At 35.7% G+C, this 19,496-nt stretch overlaps 1 protein-coding gene across 23 annotated transcripts in view; it reads left to right on the top strand.

Moving 5' to 3' along the window:
- PPFIA2 (PTPRF interacting protein alpha 2) overlaps nt 1-19,496 on the top strand; it is a 469,116-nt gene that overhangs the window by 264,780 nt on the left and 184,840 nt on the right. For all 23 annotated transcript variants that reach the window (XM_038558539.1, XM_038558538.1, XM_038558557.1 and 20 more), the window contains one exon: nt 12,887-12,988. In XM_038558539.1, coding sequence (XP_038414467.1) covers nt 12,887-12,988 — 102 coding nt within the window. The remainder of the gene's footprint in view (nt 1-12,886; nt 12,989-19,496) is intronic.

The following is a 19,496-nucleotide window of genomic DNA, read 5'->3' as shown; positions in this document are numbered from 1 at the left end:
GGTGTGGAGGGAATTATAGCAGATTGAGGTCACATGCATTGTAGGGGCTTTTAAGAACAGTTTTATGATTTCCAGGTAATTTCTTCATAGTTTCTATCTTTATAAACATTAACATTATGCTTAGAGAACAGAGAATGTTATTTGATGTGTTTTAGGTAATATTAACCAAATTAATGGAAGAGTAAGAATATCCTCCATGCAAAGGAACAAACTGGTACAATAAGCCATTTTCTCTTGTAAAAATGTGCTGAGTATTTTTACTGTGTCACATTAATGTCAGTCATTTTTATCATGCTGTTCCATTAATGATACAGTAGGATCCTCTCTTCTAGAGAGCAATCCTGCTGTCCCTATTTATTATTAGGATCTTCCAAAAGAAAAATGTGTGTATGTGTGTGTGTGTGTGTGTGTGTGTGCGCACGCACGCGCCAGGGAGTAGAGATCTCAATGACATTTATTTAACTGATTTATTTAGGTCGCTTATATGACTCTCCAGTTGCATTTCAGTTGCCATGAGTGGGGGAGAGAAAAGTGCATGATTTCCTAAAGCATCTACTGAAATGTACTACTCTAATATGGAAAACCTGGTCTTAGAAGAAAACAAAATTGTATGTAGAATACACATGGCTCAAACATTACAGAGTGTATGTCATTTTTTGGACATCTGTTGTAACCAGGACCTACACTAGTCAAATTTGCATTGATTATCTCATTATTATTTTTTTTCCTTTAAGATTTTATTTTTGTAGAGAAGTTTTGGATTCATAGCCAAATTGAGAGGGAGGTACTTAGGTTTACATAGATTCCCTCATTATCAACATGCATAGACCCCCATTGTCAACATCCCCTATCAGGTGGTACGGTTTCTACAATTGGTGAATCTACATTGACACATCAATGTCATCCAAGTCCATAGTTTACATTACAGTTCACTCTTGGTGTTGTATGATCTACAGATTTAGAAAAATGTGTAATAACATGTACCTATTATTATAGTATAATACAGGGTATTTTTATACCCCCAAAACTCTCTGTACTCTGTCTATCCCAGCCCTTTCCATCTCAACCCATGACAACTGCTGTTTTGTTTTGTTTTGTTTTGTTGTTTTTTTACTGTCTCCATAGTTTTAACTTTTCCAGAATATCATATAATTGGAATCATGCACTATGTAGCCTATTCAGAACAGCTTCTTTCACTTAGTAGTATGTATTTCAGGGTCCTCTATGACATTTCATGGCTTGATAGCTCATCTCTTTCTAGCGCTGTGTAATATTCTATTGTCTGGATGTACCACAATTTATTTAACCATTCACCCATCAAAGGACATTTTGGTTGCTTCCAAGTTTTGGCAATTGTGAATTAAACCAGTATAAACATCCATATGCAGGGATTTTTGTTCCACAAGCTTTCAGTTCCTTCAGATAAATATGAAGGAACACAATTGTTAGATCGTATGGACTAATGATCTCATTTTTACTCACAGCAATCGCATAAGAAGGCACTGCTACCTACATTGCCTGGACAGACAACTGTGGCTTCAAAAGTTCACTACGATTGGCCTAGATATGAACCTAGCTCTGTTTTCCCTGAAATTGGTACTATTTGGACCAAGCCACTATGGCTTCTATGAGGAGGGAGAGTATAAGGCCAGTTTGCCTGTGAGGCACAGTGAAAGCACTGGTTAGGGCTCACAGTATTCTTAAGGGCCCATGCACATGTTCCAATTACTTTAAAATTAAAGAAAAAAAAAGAATATTAATCAGTCTGGATTATGTTAATCTTTATATCAACACAATCATAAAATACAAATCTTAGTACTTTTTATGAATTGAAGGGGCCCACAAAGGCAAAAGTATGTAAGGCCCACAGAGGTCATAATGTAGACAGAGTAGTCAATTTTGGGATACTGAAAAATGTACTTCCCTCCAAATGTGTCCCCAACCAATCTATGATAGCATTGCCCATAATTTAGTATTCAGCAACAAAGCTGAATCATTTCTAACAGCTGCCTTTAAAAAGCATCTGATACTCAGGGCAGTGCTGTACACAGATAGACAAATTAAAGACTAGAAAGCAGAGCAGAGGTGTGATATAAGATAGGATCATTTCAGTGGGAATATAATAAGTGAGGCATGGTAAAAAACATGGCTTCATGGCTATACAGCCTGAGCCTGCCTGACAGCACTTGTGTTTGATTTCAACAAACATCCACTTTTTAGATGATGCCAGTTTGCTTGATTGGAAGGTTTTTGAAAACAAAAGCTACCCAGTACCTATGTCTATCTATGTAAAATGGTTCTTAAAAAAAAAAAAGGTTTATTTATTTACTCATGAAAGACACACAGAGAGAGGCAGAGACATAGGCAGAGGGAGAAGCAGGCTCCCAGCGGCGAGCCTGATGTGGGACTCGATCCCAGGACCCGGGGATCATGCCCTGAGCCAAAGGCAGATGCTCAACCACCGAGCCACTCAGGTGCCCCTGTAAAACGGTTCTTGTTGCATAATTGATTTTAAACAGACCCACATCTTTCAGGTCACCTTAACACATTAACATAATTTTCTATCATGCAGTTATAGGGAAAAGACAACACCAGTGTCTTGTGGGAATACGGATACATAAAAAATCAAGGGGGCACAAAATACTATTTGCATGGAGTTTAAATCTCATTTTCCCTCTAAATTGGGCAGTCTTAGTCAACAATTTCTGTGAAAACTCTGAGAGTCCAGTTGTGCCTGTCAAGTTGTATTAGTTGTGTAGGCGATCTACCTTCAAGCTATCTAGCCCAGGGCTGACCATGAGACATGGCTGTTTCACACACTAATTTTGGATGACAGCTTTTCCTGAGCTCATGCAAGGCTAGGAGGCAATTACGAGACCAGAGGTCATTAACACTGCATTTGATTACATAACATAATGTAGCAATAAGAATAATAAAAATAAATATATATATATGTATATATGTACATACAGAGAAAGAGGGAGCGATGGATGGGGTATTAATTTCTGTAAAACACATGTTTTTTAATTTCCAAGCTGAGTTTCTACAGCCTCTTGCGAATTTATAACTTATATTCTGAGATGTGCATATATATGTAATTTAATGAATATATTAAGACATTTTGTTTTTTGCTTTCATCTCTTCAATATAATATTTCTGTTATTAATTTGTTCTAGAAAAATATGTTCTAGGGTGTAGGGCAGGAGATATGTGTCATTATACATGCAAATTTATGTGCAGTTATATCCAAAGAAATGTAGATTTAAAATCCAAAGCTTTCCACTACAAATAGAATTGCTAGAGGAATTTTCAATTTTCAAAAGAGGAGACACCAAAATATAGTAAATTGGGGGTACAGCCTAACGAAGTCATTATAAAAACATTTTGAAGTTGTTAATTTTGTCTAATTTAAATGCTAGATGGTCAAGTCAGCATGCTTCCATGCCATATGCTTTCCTCAGAGCTATTTTTGATTTGCACAAATGTTAGATGGTTGGAGAATAAACTTAAAAGATGCTTTTTTTGTGGTTGGTGAGGTTGTTGGTGGTGCTTAGTGAAGCTGAATTCCAGTTCACCCTTTATTTTTTCTCTTCTTTCTCAGGCTGATTTGAACTTATGATTTTTAGCCAGTACATACTCAGATATACTGCAGAAATAAGGCCATTGCCGGCTAATTAATAAAGTGGCCCACAAGATCAGAGAATGCAGGTTTAATTGGAGGGTAAAGAGTGTTAAAATTGTAATTATGATGAATGGATTGTCAGAGATTACTCTGGAGACTGCTGCCTGGTGTCAATGACTTGCAATTAAAAGGTTGAATTTCCCTCTTGTCATGCAGCTTCTCCTGCCCTGCTTTTCTGAGGTGAGGATTCACCTATTAAATCAAGGCCTTTCAAACATTTAGTTAATGAGAAAATATGTCCTCTTTTTTTTTCCTCCCAAATCAGCCCCCTCCAGTAAGCACACCATCCTGAAAAGAGAGAAGTTATTGGTCTATTTTAGTCCTATATTTAATATTAAACATCAGAAAATGCATTTAAAGGTGAACATATATAAGAGTAGAATGTTCTGCATCTGTCCAAGGAGGGACAGCCTAGGAGGCTGCGGTGATTTCCCGAGTGAAAAGAGGCATGAGAAGGGAAGAGAAACAACGGCCAGAGGAAGCTCTGAATCTCAACGCTCTCCTCCTGCCCAAGTTACTTCTATAGAACGTGATTAGGTGCAGGAACCCAGGGAATCCTGGTCTTGCCCATATAGCTTTCACTTTTAGCCCCTACAGGAAGCAAAACAAGAGGAGCTTCTTTGCACGAAACCAGTGAGAACAATTCACTGACCTAAGGGCTTTTATTTGAAATATTAGCAGCTCAGACACTTGAATTACACAAGTTCATCCTTAGCTCTGATGCCAGTAGGCCCAGATACAAAGGCAAGTTACCTCTGCTCTGGGATCTAACAGACCTGGGGCAGATGGGAACCCGTACTGGCTTTGCTGGAATTAATCTCTCTCTTTTTTTAGATTAATTGATTGATTGATTGATTGATTGATTGATTTGAGAGAGAGAGAAAGAGCTCATGATCTATGAGATCATAACCTGAGGCAAAACCGAGTCAGACCTTTAAGCCACCGAGGCGCCCCATATAGTTAAGATTATCTTTTAATCAAGTTTCTTTTATAAGACTTATAAATTGAAATTAGGGGTGCAAAGAAATTAGATGACTTGTGTTTGGTGTAAGAAATGATGCTTTCAGTTTTTTTAAGATACTAACAAGAAAAATATTTCTCTCTATATATATAGATAGATAGCCAAATGAATTTGGGAAATTAATACATATGAATTCACAATTCATATATATACAGATATATATATACACACATTTATATATATACACACATATATAAAAGAAAAAATATTTTTTGTTTGGCTTTATTTATTTATTTATTTATTTATTTATTTATTTATTTATAACTCCAGTGTAGTTATACATGTGACATTAGTTTCAAGTGTACAATATAGTGATTCAACAGCTTATATTATTCAGTGCTCATCAGGATGTATATACTCTTAATCCCCTTCATCTGTTTTCACCTGTCCCCCACCCATCTCCCCTCTGATAACCATCGATTTGTTCTTTATAGTCAAGAGTCTGTGTTTTGGTTGTTTTCTCTTTCTCCCCCCCTTTGTTCACTGTTTTGTTTCTTAAATTCCACATATGAATGAAATCATATGGTATTTGTCTTTCTCTGATTGGCTTATCTTGCTTAGCATTATACTCTGGCTCCAGCCATATTGTTGCTAATGGCAAGATTTCATTCTTTTTTACGTCTGAATAAAATTCCATTGTGTATATATACCATACATTCTCTATCCATTCATCTATTGATGAACACTTGGGCTCCTTCCATAGTTTGGCTCCTGTAAATAATTCTGCAGTAACCATGGGGGTGCATATATCCCTTTCAAATTAGTGTTTTTGTATTCTTAGTGTGAATACATAGTAGTGTGATCCTGGTTCCTAGGGCAGTTCTATTTTTAATTTTTTCTATACTGTCTTCCACAGTGGCCACACCAGTTTGCATTTGCACCAACAGTGCACAAAAGGGTTCCTTTTTTTCCTCTACATCCTTACCAATGACTTGTTGTTTCTTGAGTTTTTTACTTTAGCCATTCTGACAGGTCTAAGATGATATCTCATTGTGGTTTTGATTTGTGTTCCCCTGATGATAAATGCTGTTGAACACCTTTTTATGTGTCTGCTGGCCATCTGTATGGTCTTCTTTGGAGAAATGTCTATTCATATCTTCTGCCCATTTTTAAATTGGATTATTTGATTTGGGGGGTATTGAGTTGTGTATGTTCTTTATATATTTTGGACGCTCATCCTTTATTGGATATGTCATTTGCAAATATCTTCTCCCATTTGGTAAGTTGTCTTTTAATTTTGTTGGTTGTTTCTTTTGCTGTGCAGAGGCTTTTTTTATTTTGATATAGTAGCAATAGTTTATTTTTGCTTTATATCTTAAAGGAATTAATCTACATGGTGAGTTGAATTAGTTTTGAGACTGATTGATATAGCTAGAAATGATTCACTCTTTTTTTAAAAGATTTTATTTCTTCATTCATGAGAGACACAGAGAAAGAGGCAGAGACACAGGCAGAGGGAGAAGCAGGCCTCCTGTGGGGAGCCTGATGTGGGACTCAATCTCAGGACCCGAGGATCATGATCTGAGCCATAGGCAGACACTCAACCACTGAGCCACCCAGGCATCCCAAAATGATTCACTCTTGAGTATAAGTTGCTTGAATGATGAATGCTTAAATGCTTATAACCTATTGAGAGCAAAAACTTTGACTTGCTTCCTTTTTTATCATCTATCTAGCACTTAGAATAGCGTCAATATACAGGGAGTGCTCATAGGAATGTGTGTGTGTGTGTGTGTGCACATGTGTGTGTGCATGTGTGTGTGTGTTGGGTGCATGAGTACTTATTAGGAAAGAGCAGTATGTTCTCTTTGGTCTGAGAATACTTACATGGCACTCTGTTTCCTGACCACTCTTTAAAATTCCAAGAAAAAAATAGAGTAGGGAAAGTCATTTTGGTCCTGGGGAAAAGTAGGAATTTGGGCAGACTATGGTTGGGAAAGAAAATGATTGGTCTGAAAAGTTATTGAATCTGGCTTGCGGCTGGTAACTGATCTACTACTCCTGTGTCAGTGACTCAAAGCAAACTCAGCTCTTCCTATAGACTCCTTTGAATTCAGAAATGGTGGAGTATGAATGAAGTTTTCTTCTAACATTTATCTTTGCTGTCTCAGCTTCTGAAAATACTCTGTGTTCCATATTGTGTTCTCTCTTTCTTACCTTCTTCACTCAAAATTATACTTTTGAAATCTTTCCATGTTGCTATAAGAAGATCTAGCCTATTTGTTCTGCCCTTTGCGCAATATTCTATTATGTGCATGTGCTATATTTAATTCCCCCATTTTCTATAGATGGAAACCCAGGTTGTTCCCAATTCTTGGCCACAACCCCAACTTTCCTCACAATCTCTGATATTCTGATGCCTATAGTACAGTTCCAAAGGCATATATTTTTCCAAACATGCCTTTTTGCCAAGGGCAAAATATATAGCATACATGAATTTTCCTAAATTCATTTGGCTATAGATTTTTTTTTCTGAGAATCTTATAGAGATACAGTTCTATAGACTATAGTTTGGGAAACTAGAGAAATAACATAGATTAAATATATATTTTTGACACTGAATAAGACAATATAACCAATGAACAAATGATAAATCTAAGTACATGAATCATTGGGAACAATAGTACCACTTTATATATATGCAACAAAACATAATAGACAATAATGCCGTTGCTATGTAGAATATGGCACAGGATAATATTTTAGATGTAGACAAAAATAACTGCTACAAAGTAAAAAGGATATCAGACATACTGTATGTGGAGCAAATTCTAAAAATCTCACTCAGAAAAAGAAATAACTACCCAATTATTGTTTTGGTATTAAAATTTAAAAGCTTAGGGAAAATGAACTATTCATTTATTGTTATAACAAAGATTCATTGCGTATAATTTGTCAGGAACTATGCTAAATCCTAAGGATATAAAAATAAACAAGATAACAACCTTGCATTAAAGGATCATACTGCTACTTGGAGGAGATGAAAACATAATTCAATTATTTTAAAAATAATTCAGTAAATGCATGAATAGATTTTGGACAAGGTACTGTAGAACATTAATAATGCAAACTGGTAATGTAAATATAAATTAGGGGGTGTCTCAGTCGGTTAAATATCCGATTCTTGATCTCAGCTCAGATCATGATCTCGGGGTCATGAGATCAAGCCCGTTGTCAGGCTCCGGCTCTGCACATCATCTGCTTAAGATTCTCTCTCTCTCCTTCTCTCTCTGCCCCTCCCTCTGCTCACTCTATTTCTCTCTAGATAAATAAGTAAAACTTTTAAAAATAAATAAGTAAATTTAGTTAGGCAGAGAGAATGTGGAAGGAATAAGAGATAGTATGTGAATGAAAGAAATAGAAGAGAGATGAGGAAATGGAAAGATGGAAATTGAAACAGGAAAGGAAAATCTGTGGTAGTTGCAAAAGACATCTTCTGAGAAGGAAGCTTTACAGGGTCAGAGTCACCTGTAAATTAGCAATGTCTCTAAGTGGGTAGACTAAAAAGTTAAATGTGTCACTTTAGCGATGGGTTTTGAGTGACGAAAATCCCTAATGTGCCTCAAATGTGATTTCTGAAAGATCTATGAGATCAAGTGTAGCAACTATGTTATCTTTAGGTCTTCAACACCTAGCAGTGGGTCTGAAATGTCGTAGGCGCCCAATAAATGTTGTATGGATGGATGGATAGAAAGGATGATAAGATTGTATCAATTGATACTGTTAAGAAATTTGATGATTTTGCTTTTTCAGACAAAAGGAGGCAATGTTGTAGAAATTACAGAGTTTTGAAATCAGGGTGGATTATTTTTAGCTATGTGACTGACCTTGAGCAAGTTATTATCCCTGATAAGCTTCAACATCCTCATCTGAGAAATAGGGAAAAGATTAGGTAATTCACATAAAATGCCAAGCTCAGGGCAGAGCAAAGTGGCTCCTCCTCAAAAGGGTAATTGCCATTGTTTGATGAGAAATAGAGTGAACTAATTATAAAAGGGCCATGTTTTAGATAGTTTGAATTTTGAAAGTTAAAGTCTGTTATATTTGGTATGTTTGAAAGTAAGAAGCTCTGAAAAGTTTTGTGAGCTTGAGAAAGATACGATTTTTACAGACTGAAAGAGGAACAAATTGGAAAAGGAAAGTCTGTGGTCGGAAGGGAAAAACAACAAATTGTTATCACCTGTACCATTGACTGACTACCTAACATTGGGCAAATCTCTTACCTTCTCTAGGCCTCAGTACGATTTTTTTTAAGACTTTATATTCTTAGAGCAGTTTTAGGTTTCTACCAAAATTGAGGAGAAGATACAGAGATTGCCCATATGCCCTCCGCCTCCCCATATGTACAGCCTCCCCTATTATAAACACCCCCCATCAAAGTGATGCATCCATTACAGTTGAGGAGCCTACACTGCCACCACTTTACCACCCAAAGTTGGCAGCTCGCATTACCCTTGGTGATTATTCCACTCTTGATGTTACACATTCTGTGGGTTTAGACAAATATGTAATGACCGTTATCCAACATTTTTCCATGCAGAGCATTTTCACTGCCCTCAAAATCCCCTGCACTCCACCTATTCATTGCTCTCCCCCAACCTAACCCTTGTTACTCACTGAAATCCATAGTTTGGCCTTTGTCATGTGGCTGGAATCATGCCATATAGAACCTTCCAGAATAGCTTCTGTCACTTAGTAGTATGCATTTAGGTTTCCTTCATGTCTTTTCCTGTCTTGCTGGCTCATTTCTTTTCAACATTGAATAATATTCTATAGTCTGGGTGTACCAAAGTTTATCCATTCACCTATTGAAAGTCATCTGGTTTCTTTCAGGTTTTGGCAATTATGAATAAAGCCCTTATAAAGGTCCGTGTGCATGTTTATGTGCGGACATAGTTTTTCATTCCTTTGGGCAAATGCCAAGGAATGGAATTGCTAGATTATATGATAAGAGTATATAGTTTTATTTAGTGTTATTCTAGTATTTGTTATAGAGTTTTATTATGATTAATGAGATAATCAATATAAATTGCCTGGCAGTGGGACACCTGGGTGGCTCAGCAGTTGGGCATCTGCCTTCAGTTGATGGTATGATCCCAGCATCACAGGATCGAGTCCCATGTCAGGCTCCCTGCATGGAGCCTGCTTCTCCCTCTGCCTGTGTCTCTGCCTCTTTCTCTCTCTCTCTCTGTCTCTCTCTGTCTCTCATGAATAAATAAATAAAATCTTTTAAAAAAATAAATAAATTGCCAGGCAGAATGCCTGCCATATTGTAAGGGCTGAATCAGTGTTAATTATATTTGGTGTTATTAACATCTCATAAAAGATATATAAAACTCAGGTCATTTTAACAGTAAGGATGGAGAAGTAGATACAGAAAGAGAAATATCAAAGGAAAGTGTACAAACATTTGATGAGTAACTCTGTATGAGGTATCTGCCTCTATGGCAGTACCAGATACACAGAATGTGCTTGTCTAATTCTTGTTGCTCTGCGTGGAAGACACACTTTGCCTTCGGCCTCCTAGTTCCCCATACTTCCTTTGGACTAATTAAGGATAACACAGGTGAATGTAAGTAATGGTTATCCAATGCTTCAGATAAGAAAAAAAAGTACTGCTGAGTACACTCCAAATCTGAATCATACAAATGTGATGAATAGGTAGGATCAATCAAATGGTAGAAAGCAAAGACACTACTGGACAAGCGTTCTGGAAAACCATATTCACAGTCTAACTCACTGTGTATGGGTTGTGAACTTCATGAACTTGGACTTGAGTCTTAGTATTTCAGTTTCCTCAGCCATCAAATGGGAGTGAGACACCCCCATGGGTTATTTAGAGAGAAAGAGGAGATAAAAAATGTCAGCGTAGTGCCTGAAATTTTCTAGGAAGTTAATAAATTTAAAGTTAATCTTAATAGATGGAGACACCAAAAAGCTTGCTCATATTCAGTTCCATGATAACAAATAAAAAATCCAAAGTCATCTATCACCCATAACATCATGACCAATTTCTGTCCTTGGTTTTGAATCTATGATTATTTCAGTGTGCTTATATTCTCTGTGTTCTAAGCATTAAAGAATATTTCTTGATTGTAGAGAGTTTTGATGATAAAAATACATAGGAGGAAGAAAAAAAAAGCACCAAAGCTCACCTATTATTTTAATACCTGGAAATACCTCATGTTATAATTCTGAAATATTTCCTCTGATATTTTATCTGAAATATTTCCTTTGGATATTTTATCTTTCTGTAGATAGTAAGCTAAATCTCTAGAAAGATAGGCCTAAATATAAGTTTTTAAAAACTGTTCTGATGTCAAATATAGATTTGATTTGATTTTGTCTATAATATTCATAAGTATAGGATTACTTTTAAATGCTTATATGTTAACAATATATAATACAGCATCATCATTTTCTTCCTTTCTCCAGCAAAATTCTGCTGTTTTTATAAAGTTTTGCTTTTTATGAAAATGTTTATTGTTTTCTACTTGTTGCTTATTTCCATTCTCCGCTAAGTAATATGCTCAGAGACTATCAACAACATTTAAGCAGGCAGCAATCAGGAGAGAAAACATTTTTCTGTATAATGCCAGCCTAAATGTAACAATGAACTCTTTCATCTTCATTCTAAGCACTAAGTCTACTCTGAGGTCTTTGAAGTACCCATTTGGGCTAAAGCCACTGAGAAAGAAACTCAGCAAAATAAGTGGTTTGAAGCAAACAAAAATATAAACCCTAAACCTTTCCCAGCTTTGCATAATCATCATATTGATTTACTTTTGACTATATTTGCCTTTATAGAGGTTAGGTTAACCAAAACTGTCTCACTGATTTTCATTTTTATTTTTGATCTTCTGACAGTACTTTCTCAGCATGGAGCTGTTTTCCCAAATATTTAAATATTTGACAAGCATCAGTTTTACTACTGAAAATCACTTAAATGATTTAAAGATAATCATAATGATAACAAAGACCTCTTTACTACTTTTCAAAATCATTTTAAAATGGTATTTTCTTATAAATTGGAGTAGCCAAATAATTAAGTGAGTTTCTTGATTTTCTTTTATGTAATCTTTACTGTGTCTAAACTCTGCTTCATGGTAAAAATACCGAGATCACACAATTTCTGATCCTATTTTGAGGAAGCTATTGAAGAGTCCTCCAAATTGTCATTTGTCACACAGAGAGAAGATTACTCCAGAACCATCAATATTTTTTATAGCACCATGATCCATTTTCATTTACTGAAAATAAATACTATGGATGTCTTAGACATTGAGATTGTAGCAGTGAAGTCAAATAAAGTCCTAGTTCACATGGAACTTATGTTTCAGAGGGAAAGGCTGAGCAAGGCATAAATTTGCTGGATGATGTTATTAACTCTTAGATATTTATTATTTAGTAATAAATAATAAATGTAAGAGGAAGATTCTCTTCTCTCATCTTGTTAACATATAAATGAACTTCTTAATCTCTAAATAGCACATTTAGTAGGATTTTTTTGTGGTTGTTGTTAGTAGTGGTTTGGTTTGGTTTTGAGCGTTTTTTTTTTTTTTTTTTTTTTTTGATGATTTAGTATGCTCAGTCTGAACATTGTTGAATAGGAATGAAAGTATAAGATTTTTGTTGTTCACAAAATTAGCCACATTTCAATAATTCTGTATTATTAGTATATTGTCAATCTTAATTTCAATGTGATGTATCTGATACATTTTGAAACATATTATATTCACTTACCTAAATAACATATTATAATAAAATGTGAATGTTGAACATCATGGTTTAGTATTTTCTGACTATTGGAATCAAATTGATTTAATAACAGAAATATATATGTAAGCCAGTCATTGAAGTTATTATTCCCATTTTTTTTACATTCAAGTTTATATTTTTACTTTTTTTTATTCCTGTGGAAAACATTTTATTTTAAATATCTGAAATAGGTATCCCTGGGTGGTGCAGCGGTTTGGCGCCTGCCTTTGGCCCAGGGCGCGATCCTGGAGACCCGGGATCGAGTCCCACCTCAGGCTCCTGGTGCATGGAGCCTGCTTCTCCCTCTGCCTGTGTCTCTGCACCTCTCTCTCTCTCTGTGACTATCATAAAATAAATAAATAAATAAATAAATAAATAAATAAATAACTGAAATATATCTTAAAATATATTTATTCCTTTTTCAGGAATTTGCTGCACTGACAAAAGAATTAAACGCCTGTAGGGAGCAACTTCTAGAAAAGGAAGAAGAAATTTCTGAACTTAAAGCTGAAAGAAACAACACTAGAGTGAGTATAAAAGTGCCTCTGCTTGGAATCGATTCCATATACAGTTCAATGCCTTATCTCTTGTACACTTATAAAAACACAAACATTTAAAAACTTGAGGAAGACCTCAGGCGTACACCAACTCATGGTCTGTTACTTAAAGTCATGGAGAATATTCTATAAAACTCAAAACAGGAAGTCCAGAGACCTAAATTACAGTCTCAGCTTCTAAATCATTATGTTGCCTTAGAAAATGTTTTTATTCCTTCTGGCCTTTGCTTCCCTTGACTTGGAAAGAAGGACTGGATCTCAATTGTTAGTTTCAAACTCTCAAAATGTTGTATTGGAATAGAATGCCCATATTTCAGAGGCTGGATGTGGGCAGAGGAGGAGAGGCTCGAGAGGGTATGAGTTTCTGTGATGGGGTGATATGAGGGTTTGGCACTGGTTCTCACCTATTTCAAACGTATAAAACCACTGAAGCAGAACTCTCCTAATTAAACAAGGCCAGCTTTTTTATTTCAGAAGATTGAGGAGATTTCTATTTCTGATGTTCTGATTTCATGATTTTGATGGTTTACTATCTTCTGCTCTTGGAAAACCCCTATATTCTTTCAGTCTCATGCCCTGTGATATTCAAGTCCAGAATTTGATCAAAGATCCTGTATTTTCTCATTCAGAAGAAAAAGTCCCTAAATTTCATAAAATGTATAAATCACCAGATCACCTATAACTGAGAATAGTTTCTCTCCTAAAAGAATGTGGAGGAGAAAACTATATATCCACTCTCACGTGGAAATATATTTCCATTTCAACATGAAGTGGATGAAAAGTAATTTCAGTGTATTGTGCAGATTAATGCTAAAAAGTGAGAAAGTGAGGTATAATTAATAGTGTATTCATTTTATGCTTGATCTTGTAGAGTAATAAAAAAACAATAGCTCCAAAAACAATGAGCTTATGCCTTTAAGGAAAAGTACCATTGTATGCATAATGGTTTTATGATTGAAATCAATTTATCTCTTTATTCATCAGTCTTATTTTATGGTAAAGAGAATTCACACAGGGCAGCCGGGTAGCTCAGCAGTTTAGTGCCTGCCTTCAGCCCAGGGGGTGATCCTGGAGACCCAGGATCGAGTCCCATGTCAGACTCCCTGCATGGAGCCTGCTTTCTCCCTCTGCCTGTGTCTCTGCCTCTCTCTCTCTCTCTCTCTCTCTCTCTGTCTCTCATGAATAAATAAATAAAACCTTAAAAAAAGAGAGAGAGAGAGAATTCACACAGTATACACACAAGGAATTGGTTTTCATTGAGACTTTGATGAGCCAGTCATATGGACTGCCTCAAATAGAACATAACAAGGACAGTTTAGATCATGTTATCAGGTGTCAGATGAATTTTTTTTTCTATTTCTTTCTCACTTTGATATTTTCCCACCCTTGAGTTTTTAACTTACACATTTTTCATGCAAATTTAAAGTTTATTTCTGCCATGAGATTTATTCTGCTCCATTTCACTATATTTTCCATTTTAATGCTTTAGGCTACATTCCCTGATGTAGCACAGTACAGCCAAATGTAAAAGTAGGATCAGGAAGCTGAACATGGAAGGAAATGTAAACTTCTTGGTAGACTTTCAACTAATTCTCATATTTAAAATGCAGCAGAAACTCTAACCGTGTATTTCTCTTTTATACAACTTTTTAAAATTTTTTTATAGCCCTTTACTCCTTTCTAATGCCCTATGAGGAACATGTTATAATTATTCCCATTTTACAGATGAGGTAACTGCTCAGAAAAAGGAAGATAACTTGCTTGAAGTTACATAGTAAATAATTAGAAGAGAAAAGGGATTTGAAAGCTAAGGCAGTCTAAGTCCAGAGCTTGTGTGTGCTCTTAGTCATGAGGCCATTAGCACAATTACTCAAATTAGATCCATGGAGGGGTACCCGGGTAGCCCAATCACTTAAGTGTCCAACTCTTGATTTTGGCTGAGCTCATGATCTCAGGGTCATGGGATTGAGCCCCACATCAGGGTCCCCACTCAGTGTCTGCTTGAGGTTCTCTCTCTCCCTCTGGCCCCCCACCTCATTTGTATGTGTTCTCTCTCAAATAAATAAATAAATCTTAAAAAAAAAAAGTTAGATCCATGGAAAACTCCAAGATTTACAACAGTTCAGGGAAGACTTTACCCTAAAAGTAAACCATTGCAGTATGGAGTGCATCATTCCTTCCTGACCATGACTAATTTCAGAGAACTAGGAGATTTGGCAGCAGCATCCAACAATCTTCATCATATTACACTCCATAGGGCCCAGAAGTACCTGTGGCTGTTGCACCTGCAGACAATCCTTGGGGGGTTAGAAGCAGTGAGGCAAGCTGTACTTGCAATACCTCTTCAGGGTCAAAGTGAGAAAGATACAGATACTAAGTTCCATTAGGGTAATGGAAAGTGAAGCCATTGATTTTAAACATGACTTTAAACATGAATAATAGGGCAGCCCAAGTGGCTCAGCAGTTTGGCGCCACCTTTGGTCCAGGGTGTGGTCCTGGAGACCCAGGATCGAGTCCCGTGTCGGGTTCCCTGCCTGGAATGGAGCCTGCTTCTCCCTCTGCCTTTGTCTGTGCCTCTCTCTCTCTCTCTCTTTCTCTGTGTGTGTGTGTCTCTCATGAATAAATAAATAAAATTTTAAAAAATAATAATAAAAAACATGAATAATAGGTACTTTGAAAACATGAATAAGAGCGGAAAACATTTTTCCACCCTTCTTAAAGTAGTTCTGTGGAGGATTTTTGTTGTTGATTAGGGAAAAATAGGGAAATAGATTTATGAAAACGTCTTTGTACAAATTTTCAATTATACAATAACTTCCTAAATTTCATAACCACCTGTCACCCTCTCCATCACACAAAAAAAATATCTAGGGCTAAAAATCAGACATACGTTCTCTCCTATCCCATAGTGCCCTCTTAACTTTGCTAAATATAATACTTTTTATAGATTTATATAATAGTTTCTCCTTCTCCATGTTCTGGGTTTTTTTCTTGCTATAAACACCTACTTATTAGCCATAGAGAAAGAGCAACAAGGTAGTATTTCCTTCTCACACCTAAAGAAAATTTGATTGGTGTTATATTGTGAGGAAGTTTAAAGTAGAAGTGAGTGTCTTAATTTCCAGGTTTCTTATACCTGTGACTTTCCATGTTGACGAGTTAACATATGCTCATGAGTTGAGATAAATACAAGACAGTCCACAAAGAGAACATAAGAGATTAAAGTATTTGTGATAATTTTGAGCATCATCAAAAACAATAGATGAGACAGGACTCTACTGAATAATATTTGAATGAATTATATCTTCTCCAAATAAAAAATAGAAGTTTCAGAGAGAGTTCAATGAATGCAGTTTATCTATAAGTTAATAATGATAAAACGATAATAGCTAACATTAATTTACATGTGAAATGTTTCTCTTAATGTTTTGTATGTTTAACCCACTTTATCCTTACAGCAATCACATTATCCCCATTTAACTGATGGGAAAACTAGCATATAAATAGTTTGTCTCAGGCCATGCAGCTTATAAGTAACATTCCTAGGGAATCTACTCCTCAGCCTAACCACAGGCCATGTATTTAAGAGATCATATGCTTAAAGTCACTTGCAAACTGTAAGTGATACAAAGGATTGTGTATAGGGAAGAGCAGAGTTTCTTTATTATTTTGTAGTTCAATTCTAATGTTCAGTAATTGATTTTATATCATTGTGTGCAAAGTATTTTGAGGTATTTATTCTGATGTCAGAGCTGAAAGTTGTGGTCATTTATCATTTTGCCACTATAGTGTTACTATAGTAACACGGGATCCCCAGCTCAAAAATATGAATGAATGAGAGAAATGAAAGTATCACTAAATTCAGCTGCCTCAAATAATTAAATCGAGGACATCTAAATAAAATCATAATAAAATAATAATGATATTATTAATGATTTTTAAAAGATTTTATTTATTCATGAGAGGCACAAAGAGAGAGGCAGAGACACAGGCAGAGGGAGAAACAGGCTCCATGCAGGGAGCCCGATGCAGGACTCAATCCTGGATCTTCAGGATCAGGCCTTGGGCTGAAGGTGGCGCTAAACCCCTGAGCTACCCAGGCTGCCCTATTATTAATGATTGTACAAAAATAGAAATTTCAAAAATATTCAAAAAGCTTTATTGTTTAATATTTTCACACTGATAAAAGTGTAGACAAAAATGATTAAACAAAATTTGTTATTTCTAAAACTTCTCTCACAATACTTAGGCAAATTTGTGTATAGAAAATAATTTATTCCTTCCATTTTTTTCAGCATACTCAAATCATCTGCTAAACCTTACCATGTTTTGGCCAGATTAATTAATGAAGAGGAGAAAGGAAACCAGAATATTAAACTAGTTCTTGTTTCTTAATATAAGAGTGGAGAATTTTTATTGTTTTGGAACTGTTTTAACTATTTTTGTGGCTATAGATCTCAAAGAATGCTTTATATTATTGGTTGTATTTTAGAAAGTAGCTATTGTGTGACTTTGAAGAAGTTATAAGGCGCCCCTGGGTGGCTTAGTTGGTTAAGCATCCGACCTTTGATTCTGGCTCAGGTCATGATCTCAGAGTCATGATATCTACGAAGAGCCCTGCAGTGAGCCCGGCATCAGGCTCTGCAGTCAGTGTGGAGTCTGCTTGAGACTCTCTGTCACTCTCTCTCTCTCTACACATTCCCCCTGCTCACACTGTGTCCCTCTCTAAATATATAAATAAAATCTTTAAAGGAAAGAAAAAAAAGTTAGACTTCAAGAGCCAGTCTTAATATCTATTTTAAATAATAAAGCTATAATTTCCCCTTAGAGGTCATCAACTAAAAGACTTAATGGTCCTTAATTTAAGCTAAAGACTTAATTTGAAGCATTCTTTATCATGCCTTTACTTATGTTTTCAGCCAAGAAATTATATGGACTTTTAAATACAATCAAACACTTGTCATTACTAAAGGGAAGTTTCCCATTCTTGACAAACCTCTGTCTACACTAGTTAATAAAATCCCTCCAAACATATTTTCTCAGTGAGTGGAAAGCACAGTTCAACTGAGAAAGAAAGACCCTTGCAGCTGAAGGCAGGTGAAGATAAATGTGCACGTATGTTTAGATGCAAGTGTACGTGTATCTGAAAGTGCTCTGAGAGGGTATGATAAAGAGAAGGGGGCCTAAGGACACATGCCCTCCCAACAGTTATTGCATCCTGGGATTCAAACATTTACATAGGACCATAGGGGATTGTAAACAGCATTTGAGAGTATGGCTGTGTTGTGTGGCCATATTACAGCAGCCGAATTCGTGTACAGACCAGAATATGTGTCTGCTTGAATGCCATTTGTGGTTGAAAATAATTGCACACGGGTTATGTTGAATTCAAATTTAAATAGAAGTTGTATAATTTTCAAAATTTAGTTCAAAAATTTCTAATGATGCAATATGTACATATGCATATATGATACATTTATATATATGTGAATATATATGTACACATACATATATATAGGCTGTGGTCACTTAAAATGAATTCTAACATAGGATTATTAGTGGCCATTTATGTAGTCCCTGCAATCCTTTGAAAACACCAAAGAGAGTGCCTTCTGCAAGACTTAGTAAATATTAGACAAAAGTGCAGCTCCTGGCAAAGGTGTAAAATTAGTAGATTGTCAGTGTTATCTTCGTGAGTTCCTCTTTATTCTTCATTTATTTTAATTTATAAGCTTAGAAGCCAGAGATAGATGCTAGATCTGAGTAATTTGGCCACATTCTCTAGGTTAGATAACTTACATTTATCTTACTTCGATTTGACAAGTGAGTATTAAGCATATATTCTATTGAATATTTTCCTAAGTACTGAGGCGTATTCAGGATAAGTTAAATTGTTGAGCCCTTAAGAAGTCGGCGTTATATTATTATAAGAACACGTTATTTGGTTGTTATTTTACATATATGTTTTATATTATATACATATTTAATATATACTATCCTAATTGCATAAAACAGGACAGCTTAACTGTTTTAATCAAGAAGTCATTAATTAAGGAATAGAAGAAATCTCCAAACCTAGCTTCCAGTCACAATGGATAGGACCATATTTCTTAGCCTTGTGAGTTTTCCTTACATTCACAGTTCCAGAAATGTGCAGTCTCTGCTACTACCTGTGACAAGGAAATGGATCCCATGTCTTGCACGTTTCCTCACTTGGCTCCCTTTACAGTCTGTCTAGTGTGAGTGGCTCTGGTTGGCTGACTCTTAAGTCACATGTCTGCCACCTAGTGGTTAACCATACCCGAGAAATTTTGTTTGTTTGTTTCCAATATCGAGAAGATGACATTCAGTATGCAGCTTGGAGCTGGAGACGGAGCTACAAAGATGGAGCATATGTTCAAAAGATTTTGGATAACCACAAATACCAAGTCTCCACTGCAACCTAAATTTTATTATACTCTTTTCTTTAAAAAAAAGA

Source organism: Canis lupus, chromosome 15 (assembly GCF_011100685.1).
Source record: "Canis lupus familiaris isolate Mischka breed German Shepherd chromosome 15, alternate assembly UU_Cfam_GSD_1.0, whole genome shotgun sequence".
NCBI classification, from domain to species: Eukaryota; Metazoa; Chordata; class Mammalia; order Carnivora; family Canidae; genus Canis; species Canis lupus.
This window is presented reverse-complemented; position numbering and strand designations above follow the sequence as displayed.